A 20830-nucleotide genomic window follows, 5' to 3' on the forward strand; every position below is an offset into this window, starting at 1 on the left:
AACCTGGTCTTTAAGAATAATATTAAACCTTGCTTACTCACACATTGATATCTGTATGAATTCACAAACTCAACTTCACATTTTCACAATTATTCACTCTCACCATTTCACTTTCACAATGTTACCACATACTAACTAATATTTGCTGTCTTACACTCTGACAGCCTTACTTTGTAGTATCATGCCTGTCAAAGGTATCAGGATAAACAAAAAAAGAACAAGCAGCAGTATCATCCTTGTATAATGATAAGGTACATACATTGTATATTTATGATTACTGGTTTATAGTTATGTAACTGTCTTATTAATTTCATTTTTGAAGGGGGTCCTCTCAACTGTTTAGCTTCTAGTTATTCTTTTAGGCTATATAGAGAGGAAGAGACGAAATACCCTCAGAATTTATTTATAAATACAGATGTGTTTTCAATGCATTTGATTCTGAGGGGCAATTTGTTGTATAAAATGTGCCTGACACGGGATCTTTAAGGGTTAATTTATGCCACTTCTTGTGTAGATAATAATTGTCTGTTTTGCACATTGTAATCCTGTATGTCACTAGTTTACTGAGCAGCTCTATTTGCTTTCAAATGTGTAATTGTTGCAAATATACATAGTAAGGGACAATCTTCAACAGGCTGATATATCTATTCAGAGGAAAAAGAATGTTCAAATATGCTTTATTATAATTTTAGATGGTAGGGTGGTCACAGTGTTGAGTACAGTACAATTGTGGTGTAAATCATAATGTTACAGATAGTTTGGGCCTTTGAGCAACTATTGAAGTGTTGTACTCAGTATCTCTCCCATCTTGTTCTTGGCTGGACATCAAGACAAATTCCTGCATTCTGTTGGATTAGTGAAAGGGAGCTTCTGCACAATAGTATCTATTCTGTGGTTTTATTCCTGACACTATTCAGTAAATGAATGAAAATTTTGATCCAAGTGGGATAAAGAATCACCATATGAACAGTGTACTTTCTGTGGAATGTATGTAGTTAGAACCCTCAGTGATACTGCAATTTGTAATGGAAATGACTTTGTAACTTCAGAAAGGAAACCTTCCACAGGTGATTTACTTATGTTTTGATAATATTTTTGAGTTTGACGTATAGATGTAAGACACTGAACAAACCTTGACTTTTCACTGTTTGTTTTATGAGACAGGAAGGAAAACCAACACCTCCTGACACAATTTATGCTTGTCGTGTAGTGTAAATGTGCATGTCTGTTTCATTGTACATAATTAAGACAGCACCATCTTTTGTTTTTAGGGGAATAACAATGTTGCGAAATTCTCCAAGAATTAGAACACATCCAAAAAAGCGGAAGCATGAGGATGATGGTGAGAACAGGCGTGAAAGGAAAGTGAGAAGAGAAAAGAAACATTCAGAAAATGTGATACCCTTACAGTCACTGAAAGAAGAAGAACGAAGGTTGGTTATTTTATCAAATTAAGTAAAAGTGAAATAATCATTGTTACTCTTTTTCCTGTGTAAAGTGCTTTCATTGTCTCCAGAAATGTAATTAAATATATTTATTTTTCACTTGAGTTTACTGGAGTTTCTTCTGTTGAGAGAAAATCATTTATTTTGACAATGTGGAGGAGGGGGGGGGGGGGGGTGCCATCTGACCTATAATCTAACAGTAAAATAATTTTGAATGCCAATATCTACATTCAAAATAAGTTGGTTTTTGTGTTAACATAGTGTCTAGTAGGCTTGCAGCAATATCTGTTATGCATAGATGTACATTTCTTGGAACAGAGCGTGACTAACATTTAAACTCACGAGCATTTGAGTTAAAGGTATCTCTGGTGGACAGAAACCTTCTTGCTATTTGCATATTGTGATCAAGTTAGCATGGTGCCCAATATCTACACATTTCATTGTGGCCAAATCCCAGATGCCAAATGTGTGGGAAACTTCATCTCCGAAGTTGTGCAGGCACTTTTAGAATCCAGCATGTCAAGGCTTTGAATACATGCCACCGCCATAGTCACCTGCTTTGGGCTATTATTTGTTGGTAACAGGATCACAATCAACTTTTGTCTGTTGTATCAGTGATAGACCAGCCACATTGCAGCAAATCCAATTCAGTATAGTAATAACCAATGAGGACCTATACCTTCCGAACCACCTCATAGATATTGAGTACAGAAACCACCATTTCCTGAAGTTGGTATTCTCCCATCGTGTTTCAGGGCACGGAGATAGAACAGATGCAGAAATATTGCCCCACCTTTGGATCTTAAAAGTTATTGCCTAGACTGGTGAGACAAGCTGTGTGGTTGTACGTACAGTCTGTGGCGCAAAGTGCCTGTCCTGCGGCCATAGAGACTAAGTCTGAATTGACATGTTGAATAATTGGGTCTTCTGCGCTGGTTGTTCGTGTCATTTTCGCACGATATTTCGATGCCATGACTTGCTGTCTTCTTCACGTGCCCCTGAGTCAAGTCCGAATTGTTCAACAAAGCTGTCTTCCCCTCAGAATCCTGAGACCAGCCATCTGCATGAACTGGCAACACAGTAGGAAGCTAAAGTCTGTACAGAATCTGTTGACTTCTATTCGAGCTGTTTTGGTGCTGAATTTGCTTGTTGTCTAATGATTAACAGCACACTCTGTAAACAAGAGGCTGAGAGTTTGAACCCCTCTTTCCTTAATTTTTTAACCGCATTTCATCTTTTTGCTACAAGTATTAGTCAGATAGAAGCTCAGAGATAATTTACATCATTGTCTAACTTGCCAATTACTGCAAAACGTCCAGAAATATTTCCACAAAAGAGCTTATGGCTGTCTGTCCAGATGAGAACAATTTTTGTGCAAGAGTTTCCTCTGGAGGGAGCAGACGCTAGCTGGCAGCCATCAGCTACCTGACACTACTCAGCATCCATCCAGGCGATAAAGACATTTTATACCTTTTGCCTACAATCTACAGTGCAACGTTACTGTACCCAATTATTGGCAAATGCAATGACTATGACCATTTAACTTTCATGCAAAATTTGCATTCAGTGGACAAGGTTTGCAAGTTGAACGTAGAGGTATTCCATAACCTAATTCACAGCAACAGAAATGAAAAGTGTGGCCAGATCTACGTTTTTACTTGAAAATCACTAGCTAAATAAACTATGTTCTGTGATACGAAAATCATTGTGCTGAAGGATGTGAATGGGAAATATGCCCACCTGACTGGTTGTGATGGGACAACCGACTGTTTTCGACAACCAACTATTAAGAGTACTGTTTTTTCCTTCAGTTGGTTTTTTTCCATTGAATGAAACAACCAAATGAAACTGGTCTCTGCAGCCGTGTCAGCTATATGAATGTTTTCGCTCACTCACTGGGTTTAAGTGGCTTCACTCAATGTGAGACAACTGATTAAAACAACTTTCCTTCGGCTGTGGCTGTTATATGAAAGTTTTCACTCACCATGTTTGAGTGGTTTCATTCAATGCAAGACAACCGACTGAGACAATTATGTTTCGGTTATATAAATGTTTGCACTCAGTCTTTGGGTTTGAGTGATTTCACTTCCATACTTTTTTGCCATTTTCCATGGGGGTCATTGGGGGCAGGCACAAGGTGGTGCTGCCACTTATAGCCTTCTCCTGTTACTGGTAGGGCCAAGGGTGCAGCCAGCGGTGGCTGGTGCGAGTACAGGTCCAACGAGTGCAGCACTACTAGGACCTGCACTAGTGGTGGCTGGCCAGCTCCTCGCTCCGGCTGCTACCCTGGCCCTGATAGCAGCAGGACAGTGACGTGGAGTCTGTGGGACACTCAGATACAACTAAAAAGACTGGTTGGTTTCACTTGAAAAGAAAGAAAGAAAGAAAGGAGGAATGAATAACTCAGTCAGAACACTACACACCACAGGATTGTGTCAACTATTTTCATTCAGTTGCTTCCAGTTACTGGTTTGACTCAAAAGAAATGAATGTATAATAATACAACTGGTACACTTAAAGCTACAACTGCCTGATTTGTTTGTTTCCATTTGGTTGCTCCTGTAGACTGATTTCACTGAAAAGAACGAATGAATAATTCAAGCAATATATAAATTTACAACCAAATGAGTTGATTGTTATCCGTCAACTGATTGAATCGATTGTTTTCATTTGATTATTCCCTGCACTATTACAGGAACACACATTGCTAAAATAACTAACAATGACAGGACAGAACATAGCCCTTTGAATTTGTCGTGTTAGCAGAATGTATCCATAATGCTATTTTTAGATGGAACTTCATGCAGGTGTCACAAGCAGTCATAGACTGGAAGATCAGGGCACCAGATTAGAAAGCTGATTTTAACTAGCACACACAACAAAAATCGCCCTGGGCAGTAGTTTACTGCTGCATATGTTGCTGTCCTCTGATCACGAATGAGAAGAGACCCAATAGTCAGTGTAGATGTTCAGCTAAATAGTGATGCTTTTCTCGACTGCAAAAAGCTACTCGGACTTTCAAATGAAATATATGAACCAGTAGTGATTGTAAGCATTGCAGGTGGTCAAGGGCAACTTTGAATTACTTGTCATTACAAGTTTACACAACTTGTCTCTAAACGAATGGGTACAGGAACTATCGAACCAGTCCAAAAAAGACAGCTTAGTGCCGTTGCCGCTGACTTGTTTTTTGTTACGTTAAAGGAAATGCATTGGAAAAAGTTACTATTGAACTGCCCATAGGATCTGGCCTGACTGAGGAACAACATCTATGAGCATTAGCTGTTCTGTGCTAATTTTTATTGCTTTCAAATTCAGAGTGGAGAGAAGACAGATCAAACAGCTCATGGTAAGACACCATATCAGCACTGGGGACCATCCACCAATCAGCCAGCTCTCATATAGGGTGTTGCCAACTGGACTGCAGGTAATTGGAGAGGAAGTGGAGAAGATGCTGAAAGATAATATCATTGAACCTCCACAGAGTTCTTGGTCCTCTCCTGTGGTCCTTGTCAAGGAGGAGGATGACACGGGCATTCTAGGGACAAACTGATTTGAACTTTAAATGGACGGCGTATCTTTCCTATCCAGATGATGGCGTTGTTATTTTGAAGACAAGTTCAGAACAATTAGACCTCCTGACAAATGTGTTTAAGGTTGTTCAAGGCTGAAAGTCTCTGCATGAATCCAAAATAGTGGGTCTTCGCCACTCAGGAAATATAAATCATGGGGATCTAGTGAATTTTGATGGAGATCTCTATCCAGAGGTAAAAAAGAAATCACAGATTTTCAACCCCTCAGCACAGTCATGATGTGAGAAGATTTTTCAGAATGTACTCATAATTTTGGTGATTCATGAAGTACTTCTGTGCCAGGGCACATCCCATATAAGAACTGCAGGGAGCTGCCAATTTCCTTGGAACAATGTGCAAGAAAGATCTTTTCTTGTCCTTAAGGAAGTACCAAAATCTCAGCTTCAAGCCTTGTATGATAAGAATGCTGAGAGAGAACTTCGCACCAATGTTATTGAATATGGGATATGTGCAGTTCTAGTAGAAATTCATGCAGGTGCTGAAAAAGTGATAGCTTAAGCTTTCAGAGTACTCTCCAAGTTAGCGATGAACTGCACTACAACCAAGAATTTGTGCCTTGCAGTTGCTTGGACCATCCATAAGTTCTAAGTTCTAGCTGTATTTGTACAACCATACTCTATGCTAGGTGACAAGCCTGAAGGATCCATCAGGTTGACTGTTGAGCTGAGCACTGAGCCTTCATGAGTAGAATGTCACCGCAGTATACAAAAGTGAATGCAAACACAAGAACACAGGCTACCTTTCAAGGACTAGTTTGGCAAAACACAGCATTGTGGATGAAATCTCAGCCCTTACTGCATTGACTGATATTGCTGCTGAACAGAGGGAAAATACAGCATTGCTGAAAACCATAGAAGCCTTGAAGGAGGAGGAATTGCCAAAAGAAGCATTTCAATTAATAAGCTAGACATTGTATGAGGTTGGTAAAAAAAGTAATGAAGCTGATAGCATAATGTTTGTTCTGGCAATGCTGCTGAAGCTGGACTTGTAGGGGAGTCAGGTGGACATGTGAGATGCCATCAGTGTGTAGTGGCATACTGATTGTGTGTAGCAAATTTTTGGTGAAGAAGGCTTTGCTTGTGTGTTCCGACAATGAGTGATGTGAATTTCAAGCAACAGTGTTCAATTATATTTTGCTTTGGATTTGAACGCAGTGCAACAAAAATGGTCACAAAATTTCAGTGGGCCTACAGAGATAGTGTTTTGTCAAGGACCTAGGTATTTCGGTGGTTTAAGGCATTTGCAGATGAAGATGAACCCCACAGTGGAAGGCTTTCAGTCTCGGTAGTGATGCAAATATCAACCAAGTCCGGGATCATGTTCATGCAGATCTTCATTTGACAGTCGGAAGGCTGGTGCAGAGTTGAATTTGTGTCCTGCTTCTCTTCATTAGAAACCAGTCGTCAAAAAGAAGTGGATGTAGTATCACTATGATGCTCCTTGTCACACAGTGATATCAGTAAACCATTTTTTGGCCAGTAAAAGCATTCCTATGGCTCCTCAGGCTTCGTATTCTGTCCTTGTGACGTTTTTCTCTTTCTGAGATTGAACATGCACTTCTGAGATGTTGCTTTGGGGCTCTAGACAACATTCAAATGGCTGTAACTGACCAGCTCGAGGTTATTTCAGGATCGGAGTTCCAGAATTGTTATGAGTAGTGGAAGAAAAGTCTCCAGTGCCATGTGACTTCTCAAGCAAAGTACTTTGAAGGGGGAAATGTTGAATTATAATGTTATTGGTATCATACGGGTGGGGAAAAAAATCACTCTCATTACATTATTTACACATACCATATGAGGCTAACTATGATCAAGTGTGGTGGAAATGGAGCTAGACAGAATAACACAAAGGCATCATTGGCCAGATCTCTATTGATCAGTTAGACAGTATGTGAGCCACTGTAAGGAATACCAGCATAGGAAGCATTTGTCATAATTACCTATGTGGCATCTAGTACCATATCCACCTTGTGTCATTCCACCAAATTGCAATCGACGTCTTGGGAAGGTTCTCAAAGTTGACAAACTACTTTACTTGCTTTGGCGGCACCAAAGCTGTGCCAACTACCAAAGCTCTGGAAATTGCAAGGTTACTTGTAGAAGACATTGTTTTTAAGCAAGAGCAGGCTGTGTAGTGATTTCAGATCTTGGAAGTCTTACCCTCTCGAAACTAGTATCACATAAGACATTGGGAGATACGCCCCCTTCGGTGTGCGCTGATGTTGAACAAAGGGATTGAGACACAGTACTGCCCATCTGACATTTGCATACAACAAAGCGAAGCAAGATACTGCAAGCTTCGCCCTGTTTTTTCTGCTCCATACTGAAATGTTATTCGGAAGTCTTGACTAGAATCTGTAAGCGCAATCATGTTACGTGAATTTAGCATAATAAAATCCGTAACTGGTAGAAATGCCAGAAGTTTCAAGAACTGCTTCAATTGAGTTATGCCAATCTTCTCAATACTGAATCTGCGTTGTTGAGTGTCTGATGATCATTTTTATTTCCATTCCGTTCTGTATAATAGGACTAAGTCTATTTGAAATAAAAACTGTGGCGATATAGTTCATTTTATAAGCTCATTTAGTCCACTAGTCCCTTGAGATTACGTTAGTTAATGTGATGCATTTCACATGAGGCGCCATAATTGCACGATACTTGAGCATCAACGAGTACTTCAAAAGCATGTCTGCCCAATATAGTGTCATAAAACTGAGTGCAAGTTGGTGTCTTGGCTTCCAATATGGCTGGCTGACAGTACCAATTGATAATTACATTTTAGCCTATTTACGCAGATTATAAATAGAGAATAATATTTATGATAAAAACAGATCAGATGTTGATTATTTTCATGAACAAATTCTGTACTTATGTAGTGAGCATTATTTACGGAAATAGCATTTCTTGGTATCTGCGTTTACCAGTATGGGTAATTGGAACCTGATATTTGTTTTGAAACTTGGTCGACAAATATACATTTTAAAGCTCTAGTTTTCCTCAGAACATGACTTTTTAATTATTGTGTATTGAATTAAGAGTAAAAATCTGAACAGAATTCTGATTATGATTACAGATCAGGTGTGCTCTGAATTTCCGAATTACATCACAATTTAAATATTTCACATTCTGATAACAACAAGCTTGGCAAGAAATAAAATGCATTCTGGATACTCCTCCTCCTCCTCCTCCTCCTCCTCCTCCTCCTCCTAAGTTTCTTGATGAGCTATAAATTCCTAAAAAAGTAGTTAGGACACTCCAAACCAAGTGGTCTAATCTCGGACAAGATCCCAGTGACCATCGCGGGTTTTGATGAAATTTTATGTGAATGTTGACACATGTTTGCAATGAACATTGATAAAGTTCTACTTTCATCAGTTTAATACTTGCAGAGATACAGTCATTTGTTTGGCCTCATAGTGCAGCTTTGGGACATAATATCTCTAGGAACATTTTCTTGAAAGAAACAGAACTAGGCCATTTTGTAGAATGTTTTGCTCTCTCTTCCATAAACAATGAAAAAGGTTTCATGAGCAATTTTCATACCAATAATTTGAAACAGTCAACCAAAAACTGGTATCGTAAAGAAAAAAAAGTGAAATTAAGCTTTTTATATCTCCAGAAATAATTTTGGGGTAAACCTGAAACTTTAACTGCAATAACATACCAACATAAGCTCTTAGAATATAAAGTTTCATTCTCATACTGCTTTCCATAGTTTATGTTGAGAGCCTATTATTATTATTGTCTTCACTTTCTCAGACGTTAAGTCCGGTTAAAAATGGAGTGACGCGGACCTTGATCAAGCGTCACTTCCTTTTAACTGTACGGTATGTGTTATATTGCATTTAGGAACTTTCAGGTAATTGAACATGTATCAATAATTACGGATTTCTGTAGCTGTATATATATGTTTGGATGTAGCTGTATTGCATTGATGTACTGGTGGATATTGTGTGGTATGACTCCTGTAGTTGATAGTATAATTGGTATGATGTCAACTTTATCCTGATGCCACATGTCTTTGACTTCCTCAGCCAGTTGGATGTATTTTTCAATAAACAGAAAATGAGCTTGAATCAGAAAAACTCGAAAAATTGCAAAAAACTAGTCTTTTGTTTCTCTTTAACATCCCGTGAATTCCACATATCTTAAAAAATACTTTTCAGAAAAAATTAATGGGCAGTAATAAGGATAGTTTTTGTTCGTCTAATAATGTGAAGTAATCACTTAAGCTTCTCAGTACGGCAGTTTGCAGTGTGAAATTTCAAGAATATGTGCCACATCACTGTGAAAAGTGTCCTAGCCCAGAAGCTATAGCATCACAACATGATCCAAAGGAAATTATTGATATAAGCAATGGATCCATACCATTTAGAACATTCTGGACACGAAACAAATGACAGTGGGGGTATTTTTTGAAGAAATAGGAACAAAAGTTGAGTTATATAATAAAATGGGACACCTACAGCCATCCTTATGTCATCATTTACTATGTGGCTACCAGTTTCAGTGCTTGTGTGCACCATCTTCGGGCCTTAGCTCAAACCGAGCGAGGTGGCGCAGTGGTTAGACACTGGACTCGCATTCGGAAGGATGACGGTTCAATCCTGCGTCCGGCCATCCTGATTTAGGTTTTCCGTGATTTCCCTAAATCGCTCCAGGCAAATGCCGGGATGGTTCCTTTAAAAGGGCACGGCCGACTTCCCCGTCCTTCCCTAATCCGATGAGACCGATGACCTCGCTGTCTGGTCTCCTTCACCAAAGCAGCCAACCTTAGCTCAAGCTGAGTGGGTTAACACCATCCGTTTGCTCAGTGTATCAGTGGCCAACATCTATAACTGGTTTTCACAGATTATCTGTGACAATGATGTCTCTCCAACCATCAGCTATCAACTACTGATAGTTGATAGTTGATGGTTGGAGAGACATCGCTGTTACAGCTAGTCTCTGAAAACCGGTTATAGATGTTGGCCACTGATAGATTGTGCATATGGATCCTCTCAGCATCTATTAAGGCCTGAAGGTGGTGCACTGAAGCACCAAAAATGGTAGCCAATACAATAAATGACATAATAGAATGGCTGTAGGTGTTACATTGTATTATATAAGTGAATGGCTGAAGTACCTCCAAACACAAGAATGGATGTACAAAAATTGAGTTGGTCAAGCCATCACTACATCACCAGACATCTAAGTTTGTATCTTAATGTTGTTAAATTAGATCCAGAGAAAGATGAGCTTACTATCCTAATGCATTTTACTGAGAATTATTCATTTATTATTCAGGATGCAGTGCGAGGTTTCCTTTGGGAAAATAGTTAGCCAACAATCCATCCATTTGTCATCTATTTTACTCAAAAACAGAAGATGGAATCTCTTGAGTTCTTGCGTTAACTGCAGCAAGACACGATTTTCTGCTCAACATTTTCATCAAGGAACTGAGCAAATCTGTAAAAAGGAAGTTTGCTCAGATTTCCATATCCGTTTTTCAGAGATGGCTCTGATATCCAGTACAAAACTTTCAAAAACTGTCTCAATTTGTGTACGGCCAGTTAATAGACAGATTCTAATACCAGTAGATGTGTTTTGCTTCTGTACTGAGAACATTAACAATATTAAATTGTCTTTCAGCAGCTAAGAATAAATTGAAAAAAATAAAGGGCCACAAGAAGACGGGTTTCGATATGGGCATACTTTAGCAGCAGATAGAGAAAAATCTCAACTTTTACCAGCCGATGAAACAGTTCAGGTCATCAGAATTTAGAATGATGCATCATCTTTTGTGACAAAATTAAGTTAGAGTAGTGAACGAGAGTAACAGTATTATGAAAAGGATAGTTGCTACTCACCATACAGCAGAGATGCTGAATCCAGATAGGTACAACAAAAACACTTTTTTGTTGTTGTTGTGACTTCCTGTGTGTCAGCATCTCCGCTTTATGGTGAGTAGCAACTATCCTTTTCATAATATTGTTACATTCTATCCTGGATGTTCCATTGGTAGTGAAGGAGATATAAACATCAGATCTCCAAGCAGGACAATATACTAAATGCATTTATGAAAAAGAGTGGTGGATTGGAATCCTTTGTTAGACTTCCTCAGCAGAAGGATGCTTTATGCATCCACGTGGCCCAGCAAATTCATTGTATTCGCCACAAGGAAGTGGCATGTGCTGAGTTCTAAAACAACCCAATATTGCAGTTATTCCAGCTCCATCAGTGATATCATCTTGCTTTCAGTATAGTTTTCCTTGTGATATTCAACAGCAGATTAATTAAATCTTTAAAGGATTCAAGCAGCTCGTAGTAAACATAAGCTTAAGATCGGAAAAGAAATATTTTTTAGCTTTTGCCTGGGGCACTGAAAGAACTGGCTCATCGGATTTGGGACCCTGTGGAAACAAACCCAATCAGGCATCATATTTTTTGGTATTGAAACCCACCCAAGGTACCTGTTGCATAGCTTAGGGCATGGATTGTATGGAGATGGGGGTGCTGTTTTTCTCTCTTTAAAAGAATTCAGTAGTGGTTAAGCCATGATCGACTATACCAACACATTTATACAAAAAAGTTTACAACAGTGTACTTATGTTCCACATAAACAGCAAACACAAAATATGCTATTTTGTAGACTGGAATTAAATTTGCACATCAGTGGCATCCCAAAAGAAAAACTCCCATTGAAAATTTTCATTAACGTGAATCCTATATATAAAAAAAGGAAAAGAAGAGAAAAGAGGGAGAGTCAGACTGCTGTGAAGTTCTCCAAACTTTACACAATGCTACAAGGATGTAAAAATTGAAGGCAGTTTGTAGAACGCGTGTTGCAGCTGTTCGGCAACAATTTTATTACTGTGATCCCTAGTGCCTCAGTGATGCATGGTTAAATTTTGAAGTTTATAACTACTTATGACAGCAGAAAAACTGGCTGAAATATGTCATTACGAATCTTGACAAGGTGCCCCTCTTTTTTGTCTTTTTTCAAGTTCTTCTGGCTCAAGCTCACTTTCTGTTCATCAGGATTTTTGATATTACATTCCCCTGAGAGTATTAAACAACCGTAAAACAAAATAAAAATGTTAGATTTAATTTAAGCATCAGCAGAATATGGGCACAAACCTACTTGTTTAGATGGTTTGGAACATGATTTTTTAAATGAAAATTGTTTAAAAGAGTTGGCAGAATTTTTTTGTTAAACTGGATTGAAAATACCCATTTTTTGTAAGTCATAACATGCAAAGTTTCAGATTTATCATTCACTTACTTTCAGAGCTAAAGACAACTAAACTTAGCATATTTTTTCAAACAGCCATTTTTCTGACCAACTTTGCTTCAAATTATCCACATGAAAATCCCTTGTGAAATCTTGTTTTGTTTCTTCGGAGACAATAATGCCTGAGATAGTGTCTCAAGGTTTCTGAAAGTTATTGAAAGCTGCTTTACAGTGTCAGTTAAACGACTGTATCTCCACAAGTATTTTACTGGTATTTGTGAAACTTGTCCAGTGTTTATTGGGAAAGTGTGTGTATTCACACAGAATTTTGTTAAAATACATAATGGTCATGACCACTTGGCATGGAATTACCCAAGTAGTTTTTGTAATAGGCAAATTTGCAAGTCATGTATTTCATTAATTTATATGTCATTAATATCCTGTAATAATTCAGGTCGATTTTTTAGTCTCTTATAACCACAATAGCGGCCAGTCACACACAACTAAGTGCTGTTTTTATTTAAATTGTTTTGCAATTTATAGTTTTCGACATTTGTTTGTTTAAAATGTGGCTGTAATTATGGCTTGTCAACAAACTTTGTTCTACTTACTAAATGCAAGAATATGGGTTGATTATTATGGTATTGTATAGGTATCACAGATGTTAATCGTATTTACCTGATTATAAGACAAATTTTTTTCCAAAATTCACTATTCAGAAAATACAGGGTTACCTTATATTCCCAGATTAAACTATTGCCGATGTTAACATTTTTACGTTATTTATATAGATTATATAGGGGTTGTCTTACATTTACAGATGAATCTTTGGCTATTGAGGTCACATGCAGATTTATTTTGAAGAATATGGAAGGGCAGGGATGGTCATACAATACTTGCATTCGAACTGGCTCGAGATTTCCCGAAACACCGGAATGCTTGATACAGTATTGATGTTCAAACAATTGTGTGAAATTTGAATCATGCGGCACTAGTGCAAGGGATGCATGAAAAACGATGAACTAGCCACTGGAACATTCTCTTTCTCTGCTTAAAATTTGACAGTTTTGTGAAACACAGCAGAAAATAGCACAAAATCCTATCATCTTACAAACACTTGTTGCATTTGAACAGGTTTACAATGAAAGTTACATACATGTATTGATACTGTGTGCAGACATTAATGCTGTTTCATTTTTTTAAGTAAAGGTAACATTTAAAAGCAGAAATGTTGACTTTCAAGAAATGTTATTAGTTTCTGAACCCAGATCAACACTTTACTTGATTATGAAAGGCCGGCCGGGATGGCCGAGTGGTTCTAGGCACTACATTGTGGAACCGCGCGACCGCTACGGTCGCAGGTTCGAATCCTGCCTCGGGCATGGATGTGTGTGATGTCCTTAGTTAGGTTTAAGTAGTTCTAAGTCTAGGGGACTGATGACCTCAGATGTTAAGTCCCACAGTGCTCAGACCCATTTGAACCATTTTGTTTGATTATGAGGGACTGTAATGATTTACTAAGTGGGTTGCAAAGGAGAATTTTGGTCACTGTTCACATATTAGAATACTGAGTAAAAGCGTTACCAGATTTTAATCAGCCCTAAAACATGGTGGTGACATTATGAAGATGCAAGAAGGAAAATTAATTCATAATGAAATAAATCATATTAAACTGAGTATCATCGTTGTCACAAGAATAAATTACAGTTGCAAGACCTGTCGTGCCGATAGTATAAACAGACATCAGAAGATCATGGGACGCGTGAAAGTTTGAAAATGGTCTGAATCGTGATTGCAATCTTTAATTTATGTATTAGTTGCTGTTGTTATATGTGACTTGCACTCTAAAAGATATTGCAGTCCATGTTTCAGATTTGCTCAAATACAGAACTACAGAAGGGTTGAAGGGGAACATAGATACCAGCTTGACCAAGACCTAGATGAGTACGGGGAGGGGGGTAGTGAGCCGAAAGCAAATTATGTCATGTTGCCAACCATGGGAATCCATCCTGTGTACTTTGGCTTTTTAGGAACAACTACCATGTTTAAACTGCACTTTGCCAGAATCAGTTTGTAGTCGAATTGAATTAACTTTAAAAATTGGACAAGTAATCAACAGCAGCATTAATTTCTGCAGGAGGTGGTAAAACTCTAGACAGGGGCCAGTGGCATGTATAAGTGTTTCATGCTGCAAAGTTGTCGACACTCACAGCGACATATGATGGTAACGAAAGGCTCCTGGGCCTGTGCGGCCAATGAGAAGAGTGGCAGGTTTGAAAACAAGGGACACACTAACATCCCCACGTCAGCACAGAAGGGAAATCCAATGTGTAATCAATAAGAACGGCTGTGTTCTCAGGTCCCTCGGTAACCACAACCTCAGAACTCGCAACATATTTGGAAGAACGGCCAAATATTTGCCAAAATAAATTTGACAGCTACGCTCTTAGCATCATGATGATTAAAAATAGTGATAAAACAGATGTCAGGGTAGGTAAGTGAAAAATGTAGAAAAGAAAACGGTCCTCAAATTAATGTTAATCACTTCTTTTCATTTAGTTTATTTCTCCTTGTTTTATCAAAATTTAGGCAATCAATAAATTGCAGAAATTTATATAGGTATTATGTTAACCTTTTTGGCTGATATTTTATGGCAATAAAATGGGTTTAATTTCATTAATCAGAAGATATTGAAAATAAATTTTTCTCTAGGAGCATCATGAAAATAAGGGGGTCGTCTTGTAATTAGGGTCTTCTCATACTTGGGCAAATACAGTATGTTAAAGTTTTTTATTTTGACCATTATTTGCATGTGGAAGCCTTCAACGAACTTGATACCCTGCAAAGTTTAATGCAGTGTTCGTTATATGACTGGATTCGTTATTGAATTGACCAGTACCCTGTCTGAAATGTTATACCCATACCCTTCGTCAACAAGACAAAACCACAGAGGTGTAGTCCATGTCTTCCGTATAATGGCCTACTACCATCCTGAGGTGTAATTGGCATATGAGGGCTCCTCATTCAAGGAACCAGAAGACATATCAACAATTGCAAGCCTGTGACAGAAGCGGCTACCCTCGGTGTTCATCATAAGCAAGAGGATGTGACCACATGACCTCGACACAGGGACCTACCAGCACTGCCATAAAGAAGATTAGTGACACAATCTAGATTCAGTGTGCAGTATTTGGCTCCAGTGAGAGCTTCTGAATCAGCGGGTCAATATGTCTCCGGGAGATTGCATGCTGTGGATCACCAGTTCAAACCCAACCACCAGCAATTATTTGTTATATAATATTTATCATTTCTGGAAAGTTATCAGAATTTCTTATATGTGTAATATTTGTGTGTTGTGGAATTGTAATTTCAGTGCATAGAGGCATATGTTTGTAGTGAATGCGTTTCCCTGATTTCGTCATTTAAAAAAGCTTCTTTGGTACTTTTTTGCTATTTTTATATCATTTTGTCAGTAATTTTGCTAAATTTTATTTTCACTTTTCAGCACTAAAGGCTAAAGCAAAAATCATTGATATAGGCATTCAAACATCTTTTATTGTTACATAAATTAAAAAAGCATGAAAATGATACATCTGATGAAAACACACAAATCAAGGCATGAATGCCGGGAAAACCTTTATCTTGCCACTTTAATAAGTAGGGCCTAGCCTATGCCCATAATCCAGGGTACCATGACTTCCATATTACTGAGAGTCAGAGCTGTTCTGCTGTCATCAATTATATTACAATATATTGAAAATTACCTCTCATTGTCAACGTTACTGATGGATCCACAAAGCCTTTATTGCAGCAAAATGCCCATATCCTGATTTCAGCGAAAGAACAAGAACAATCAACAATCACATCAACATTTTTTACCTTCTCTATAAGAACTAGCAACTAAATCCCAGAACATTATTTGTGGTGCAAGACATTCTGATGCTGAAAGTTCTTGTAGAATGGAAATTTGCTTCATTAACCGAGAGATTTCGTCACTGGCTAAATCACCTTTTGTTATGTTTCTCGGATCAAACAGTTTACTGAAGCCTTTCCTGTGTCTCACTCCATTAAGTGGTTCAGTTTTATCAGTCTTGCTCTATCTACAGATTGGAACAGGGATGTTAAATAAACTTGCATTTGCTTTGGCAATTTATGAAGTTAACCCAAGGTAGTCTCGGGAGGGGAAAAAAAGCAGTCTTTAGTAATGTAAAGCTCTTTGAAAGGTCACTAAACTTAGCTCATAGAACATGAATATGGTATCTTGGAGGAGTATTTTTAATGTCAACAGCCAGTTGCAACAGTTTTGAACAACGCTCAATAAGAAAAATAGCTAGGCATTCAATTTTTTACTTCACTAGAGGTCAAGGCTTTAAAATAGTTTACAGCAACACTCTCATCTTCCAACAGTTTCAATGAATTCTACTGTATTATTGAGATATTCCCCAATGTACTCAACACTTCTAAACCATGAGATCCACCCGGTGATGACAGGAATAGGGAAAATTTTAGCTTTTGTGGGTTCAGCTTCATATTTTTGAATTAAGAATTGACTGTATGCATGCACTCTCTTTCGGATGTTAAGGAAGATATGTTTTGCATGCACAACACAATGATTCAAACCATTGAGTACCACAACCAACACACACTGCCCACCAGATTTAAATTATACGTGTTGCGCTGTTTGTAGTAATCCTTCTGAAACTGAAACCGTAGTTGCATTTATATGCTTACCCATGTAACAGGTTGAATCCAGAGTTATGAAAACTACATTTCTTTCCAAATTTTTGAAGTACACTCACCATTGCTTGCGAACATTTTGTAGCTTTTGCATTTGCAATTACTTTCACTACCCTAACAAACAGCTTCTGAACTATACCATTGGCACTACTAAGTACTTTGTTCAGAACCATGAACACACACAGTCATCTTCTGTCTGTCATTTTATTACAAAGAAATGAAACACACTCATCTTTCACAGTTTCCTTTAATCTTTCCTCCTCCTATTCCTCTTTAAAGATTCAAGGTACAGATCTGCTCCGCAGTCTTCCAGATGAGAACAAGTCTCCAGCATCTTAAAAATGTCAGTAGACCTGATATTAGAGTACTATTTAAAACCATGTAAGGAATTCAATTCATTTCAATTTATTAGCGTCCTTGTAGTACATCATCGGAATGACATAGGACTTGTCAATAAACATTACAATTTAAAATACATGTACATGAAAATTTATAATTGAATTTACTTGTCACTTAGACATTACAATTTTAATAGAACTATAAGAACATTAACATAAAAATATACGAGTAGGATAACAAAAAAAAAAAAAAAGCTAGTGATTATCACATCAAAGATTACTTCCATTCTTACATTAACACTGTTTCACGCTTTCATAGAAACAGCAAGTATTTAAATGTGGGCAATTACACATATTTATTATGCCAGGGAAATATTAACTGTGCTTTTATTGTCAATTATTCATAAACTCTTCAATACTGTAAAAGCTATTGCTCAATAACATGTTTTGTAATTCTCTTTTAAATATGTGCAGTTTTGGTATTATTTTTAGTTCTTTGGGGGAGAGCACTGTAGAAGATTTTGGGTTGGTATAGTACACTTTTGTGATAAATAGCTGTTTTATGAATTTCTCTGTGGAAATCATTCCTATTCCTTGTTTCGTAGTTGTGAAATTCTCTGTTAAAATTAAATTATTAGTCTTCTTGTATTTGAAATGAATTAGGGATCCAGCATTCATTACCAATATCTAAGTATCATGGAATGAGAAAAAGAGCATAACAACACAATTATTAAATGTTCATGGGTACTGATATCAATTTAGAAAAGCTCCTGTTGGTATTTGATCTTAATTTGTATTTTGTGTATTGCACCAGTGGTTGCATTAATTGTTTTCAGTTCACTAATATTCATTTTGCTTTGCCTAGTATCAGAATAATAACTAACTTACTGAATACGGAAAGTGTATTCAATTCGATTCTAGTTCCCATGTAAATGGAGTAATCAATATTGTGAGAAAATTTGGTTAGATTGCAGGACTTCTAATTGCCAACATAGTGGTCGCGTGTTGTTGCCGCTGACGCGCGCACATGTAAATAGAGGGTTGACAACTTTAATACATCATTCCTAAACCTGATGCTGTAAACATTAGACAATCTGACACACAACAATTTGGTTAGTTTGAGTAGGCCTCTCTCTTTCTACATTTTAAGAGTCTTATTGCATGACAGTTGGCAGCACAGAAAAGTCCAAGCTTTCCTGATTCACAAGAACTGTCTCATTCTTGCTATAAAAGTAAGAATAGTTTTTGGAGTGGGAGGGTGGGTTCAAGGCAATTCTCTTTCCTCCCAGCTACATTTCGTTACACGAAACCGCGTCTGTCAATTTTAATACCACTAAGAAAATTGCTAAACCCCCGAACTGGCACGAATATAAATTAAACTCATATTTATTCCCCCTAAATAATGTGTAATATTACACAATGTTCATCCTCTCTCTCAGCTTTGATCGGCCTTTTCCAGTGGAATATTAGCCTTGATAAAAGCTTGAGTTGTTGATAAAATGAATTCTTATTCGTCAGTTTTCACTTCTTTTGCTGCTGCATGGATGTGTGTGAGAGTAAGTTGTGTTTCAACACATGCTGTCATTAGCACATTCTCCTTGTCCACTTAAGGGAAGAACTGTTTGTTAATATGTTTTAGGCATAAGTCCTTTCTCTGGCACTAATTTTGCTGAAAGTTTTCTTCTTGAGCAAAAACTGTCACTTTTCAGTTAAAACTTCTGGGCCCCTCCGCCCCAAAGTTTTAACTGAAGAAGATGTTGGCCTTGAAAGCGTGCATGGTATGAAAAAACTGTCACTACCATACTAATAAAATGTAGCACAAAAACAAATCACAAAATGTAAGATTGAATGCACTGGTGATCAGCAACTATTTTCAACACATAATACACCTCCTGATAAAAGAATCAGCTGGATATTGTTGAATCTCTCACTTCCCTGTGTAAGAAAAGAAATTAACAATTTTCTATGTGATATGTCAGTATACATCAGAGTGGTGTAGAATTGATTGTCATCAGTGTTCGGATTTCATTGCCATAACTGAAATCAAATTTCTGCTGTTAACTTAAAATGATGTGATTCCATACAAGTTTGTTGAGCAAAATTTCATAAAAATTTCATGATTTCCACCACTCTACATCCAGGAGTTCAGTTCTGTGTGACCGTAAAGGCATTTCCCATTTGCTGTCGCTCCCATGAGCTACCATGCCAAGTGTCAACTTAGTTTGTGTGAATGTTAATTAACACTAGTATCGCCTGTGGTCGAAACTCGACCAGTTGTGGCAGTGAATCTGATCTGTGATAGTAAACGTCGTGTATCTTAAAGTATCCTGAAATTTTAGCTGCAGAACTGATCCATGGCAAAGATTGCATTGTAGGTACGTGTATTCTGAAATAATTCTGTGATTTCTCATTAATTGTTTGATCATATCAAAGGCCTCATTGAAACATTGCGTTGAAAAATAAATTTTGTTAATGACGGCAAACTAACTTTTCCCTTATGACAACACAATGTGAATGGCATTGCATCACATAAAGCCACCTCAGACGTGAAATAATTTGCATTACAAAATTTGCACTGTAAATTCATCAAACCACAGTTGCAGTTCTCAAAATTATTTGAAATTATGTTCAGTGCACATTTAAATGTATCTTTCAGAATGACAATAGAATTATCGTTATCAACATCTGCACTATTCCTATTACTTTCTCGACATAAACATTCTCTCTCTCTCTAACCTTTTCTCTTTCAGTCTGACGTGTTAATGTTTTTCTTTGAGGCACAGCATAAAACAAGTGTAGTTTCCTTGTAATAAGGCGCGTTGTAGCTACTAAAAATGATGATACTGAAAATTAGGAGCACACTAAATTTTTTTGGTGGCGGCAGCAAACAATCACAGAGTTGGTTCTGTTTACTCTTAGGCCAAAGTAAGTGAAAAAACGACACTAACAAACTATTTGTTGTCCACGACGGCCTCGTTACCATCTTTCATTTCCCACTGTTGACAACAGTGTTAATTTCATGTGTCCTTTTCTGCCACAGCATTTAATGGTTACATGTGATGGTAGAAATTTCAGAGACAAAGGAAAACATTTCTCGTGTGTGGGTGGGTGCATGGGTGGGTACACACACACACACACACACACACACACACACACACACACACACACACGCACACGCACGAAATGTTTTCCTTTGTCTCTGACATTGCTACCATCTTCCTTTTCTCTCTCGTTATGGCTATTTATACATATGATTCTTTCTTTTGTGCACATTTATGGCAATGTTCCTTTCACCATTGGCCCCCATATATAATTAATTTTAAAAATCAGTACTTCTATTTTTGATGCTCACATATTAATATTATGATAATTAAAAGAAACGGATGTATTATCATTATGAATGTCAATATTGCTATTACTTTCTCTATGCAAAAATTGTGTCTGTCTAGCTGTGTGTCTTTCACTCCAACCTGTTAACATTCTCCTTCTAGGAGTACCCTAAAAC

General features: G+C 37.5%; 1 protein-coding gene across 3 annotated transcripts in view; it reads left to right on the forward strand.

Annotated features, from left to right (window-relative positions):
- Nucleotides 1-20830, forward strand: part of LOC124610593 (U3 small nucleolar RNA-associated protein 18 homolog) — a 95898-nt gene that overhangs the window by 32772 nt on the left and 42296 nt on the right. For all 3 annotated transcript variants that reach the window (XM_047140171.1, XM_047140173.1, XM_047140172.1), the window contains one exon: nucleotides 1272-1433. In XM_047140171.1, coding sequence (XP_046996127.1) covers nucleotides 1272-1433 — 162 coding nt within the window. The remainder of the gene's footprint in view (nucleotides 1-1271; nucleotides 1434-20830) is intronic.

This window comes from Schistocerca americana, chromosome 1, assembly GCF_021461395.2.
Source record: "Schistocerca americana isolate TAMUIC-IGC-003095 chromosome 1, iqSchAmer2.1, whole genome shotgun sequence".
Taxonomy (NCBI): Eukaryota; Metazoa; Arthropoda; class Insecta; order Orthoptera; family Acrididae; genus Schistocerca; species Schistocerca americana.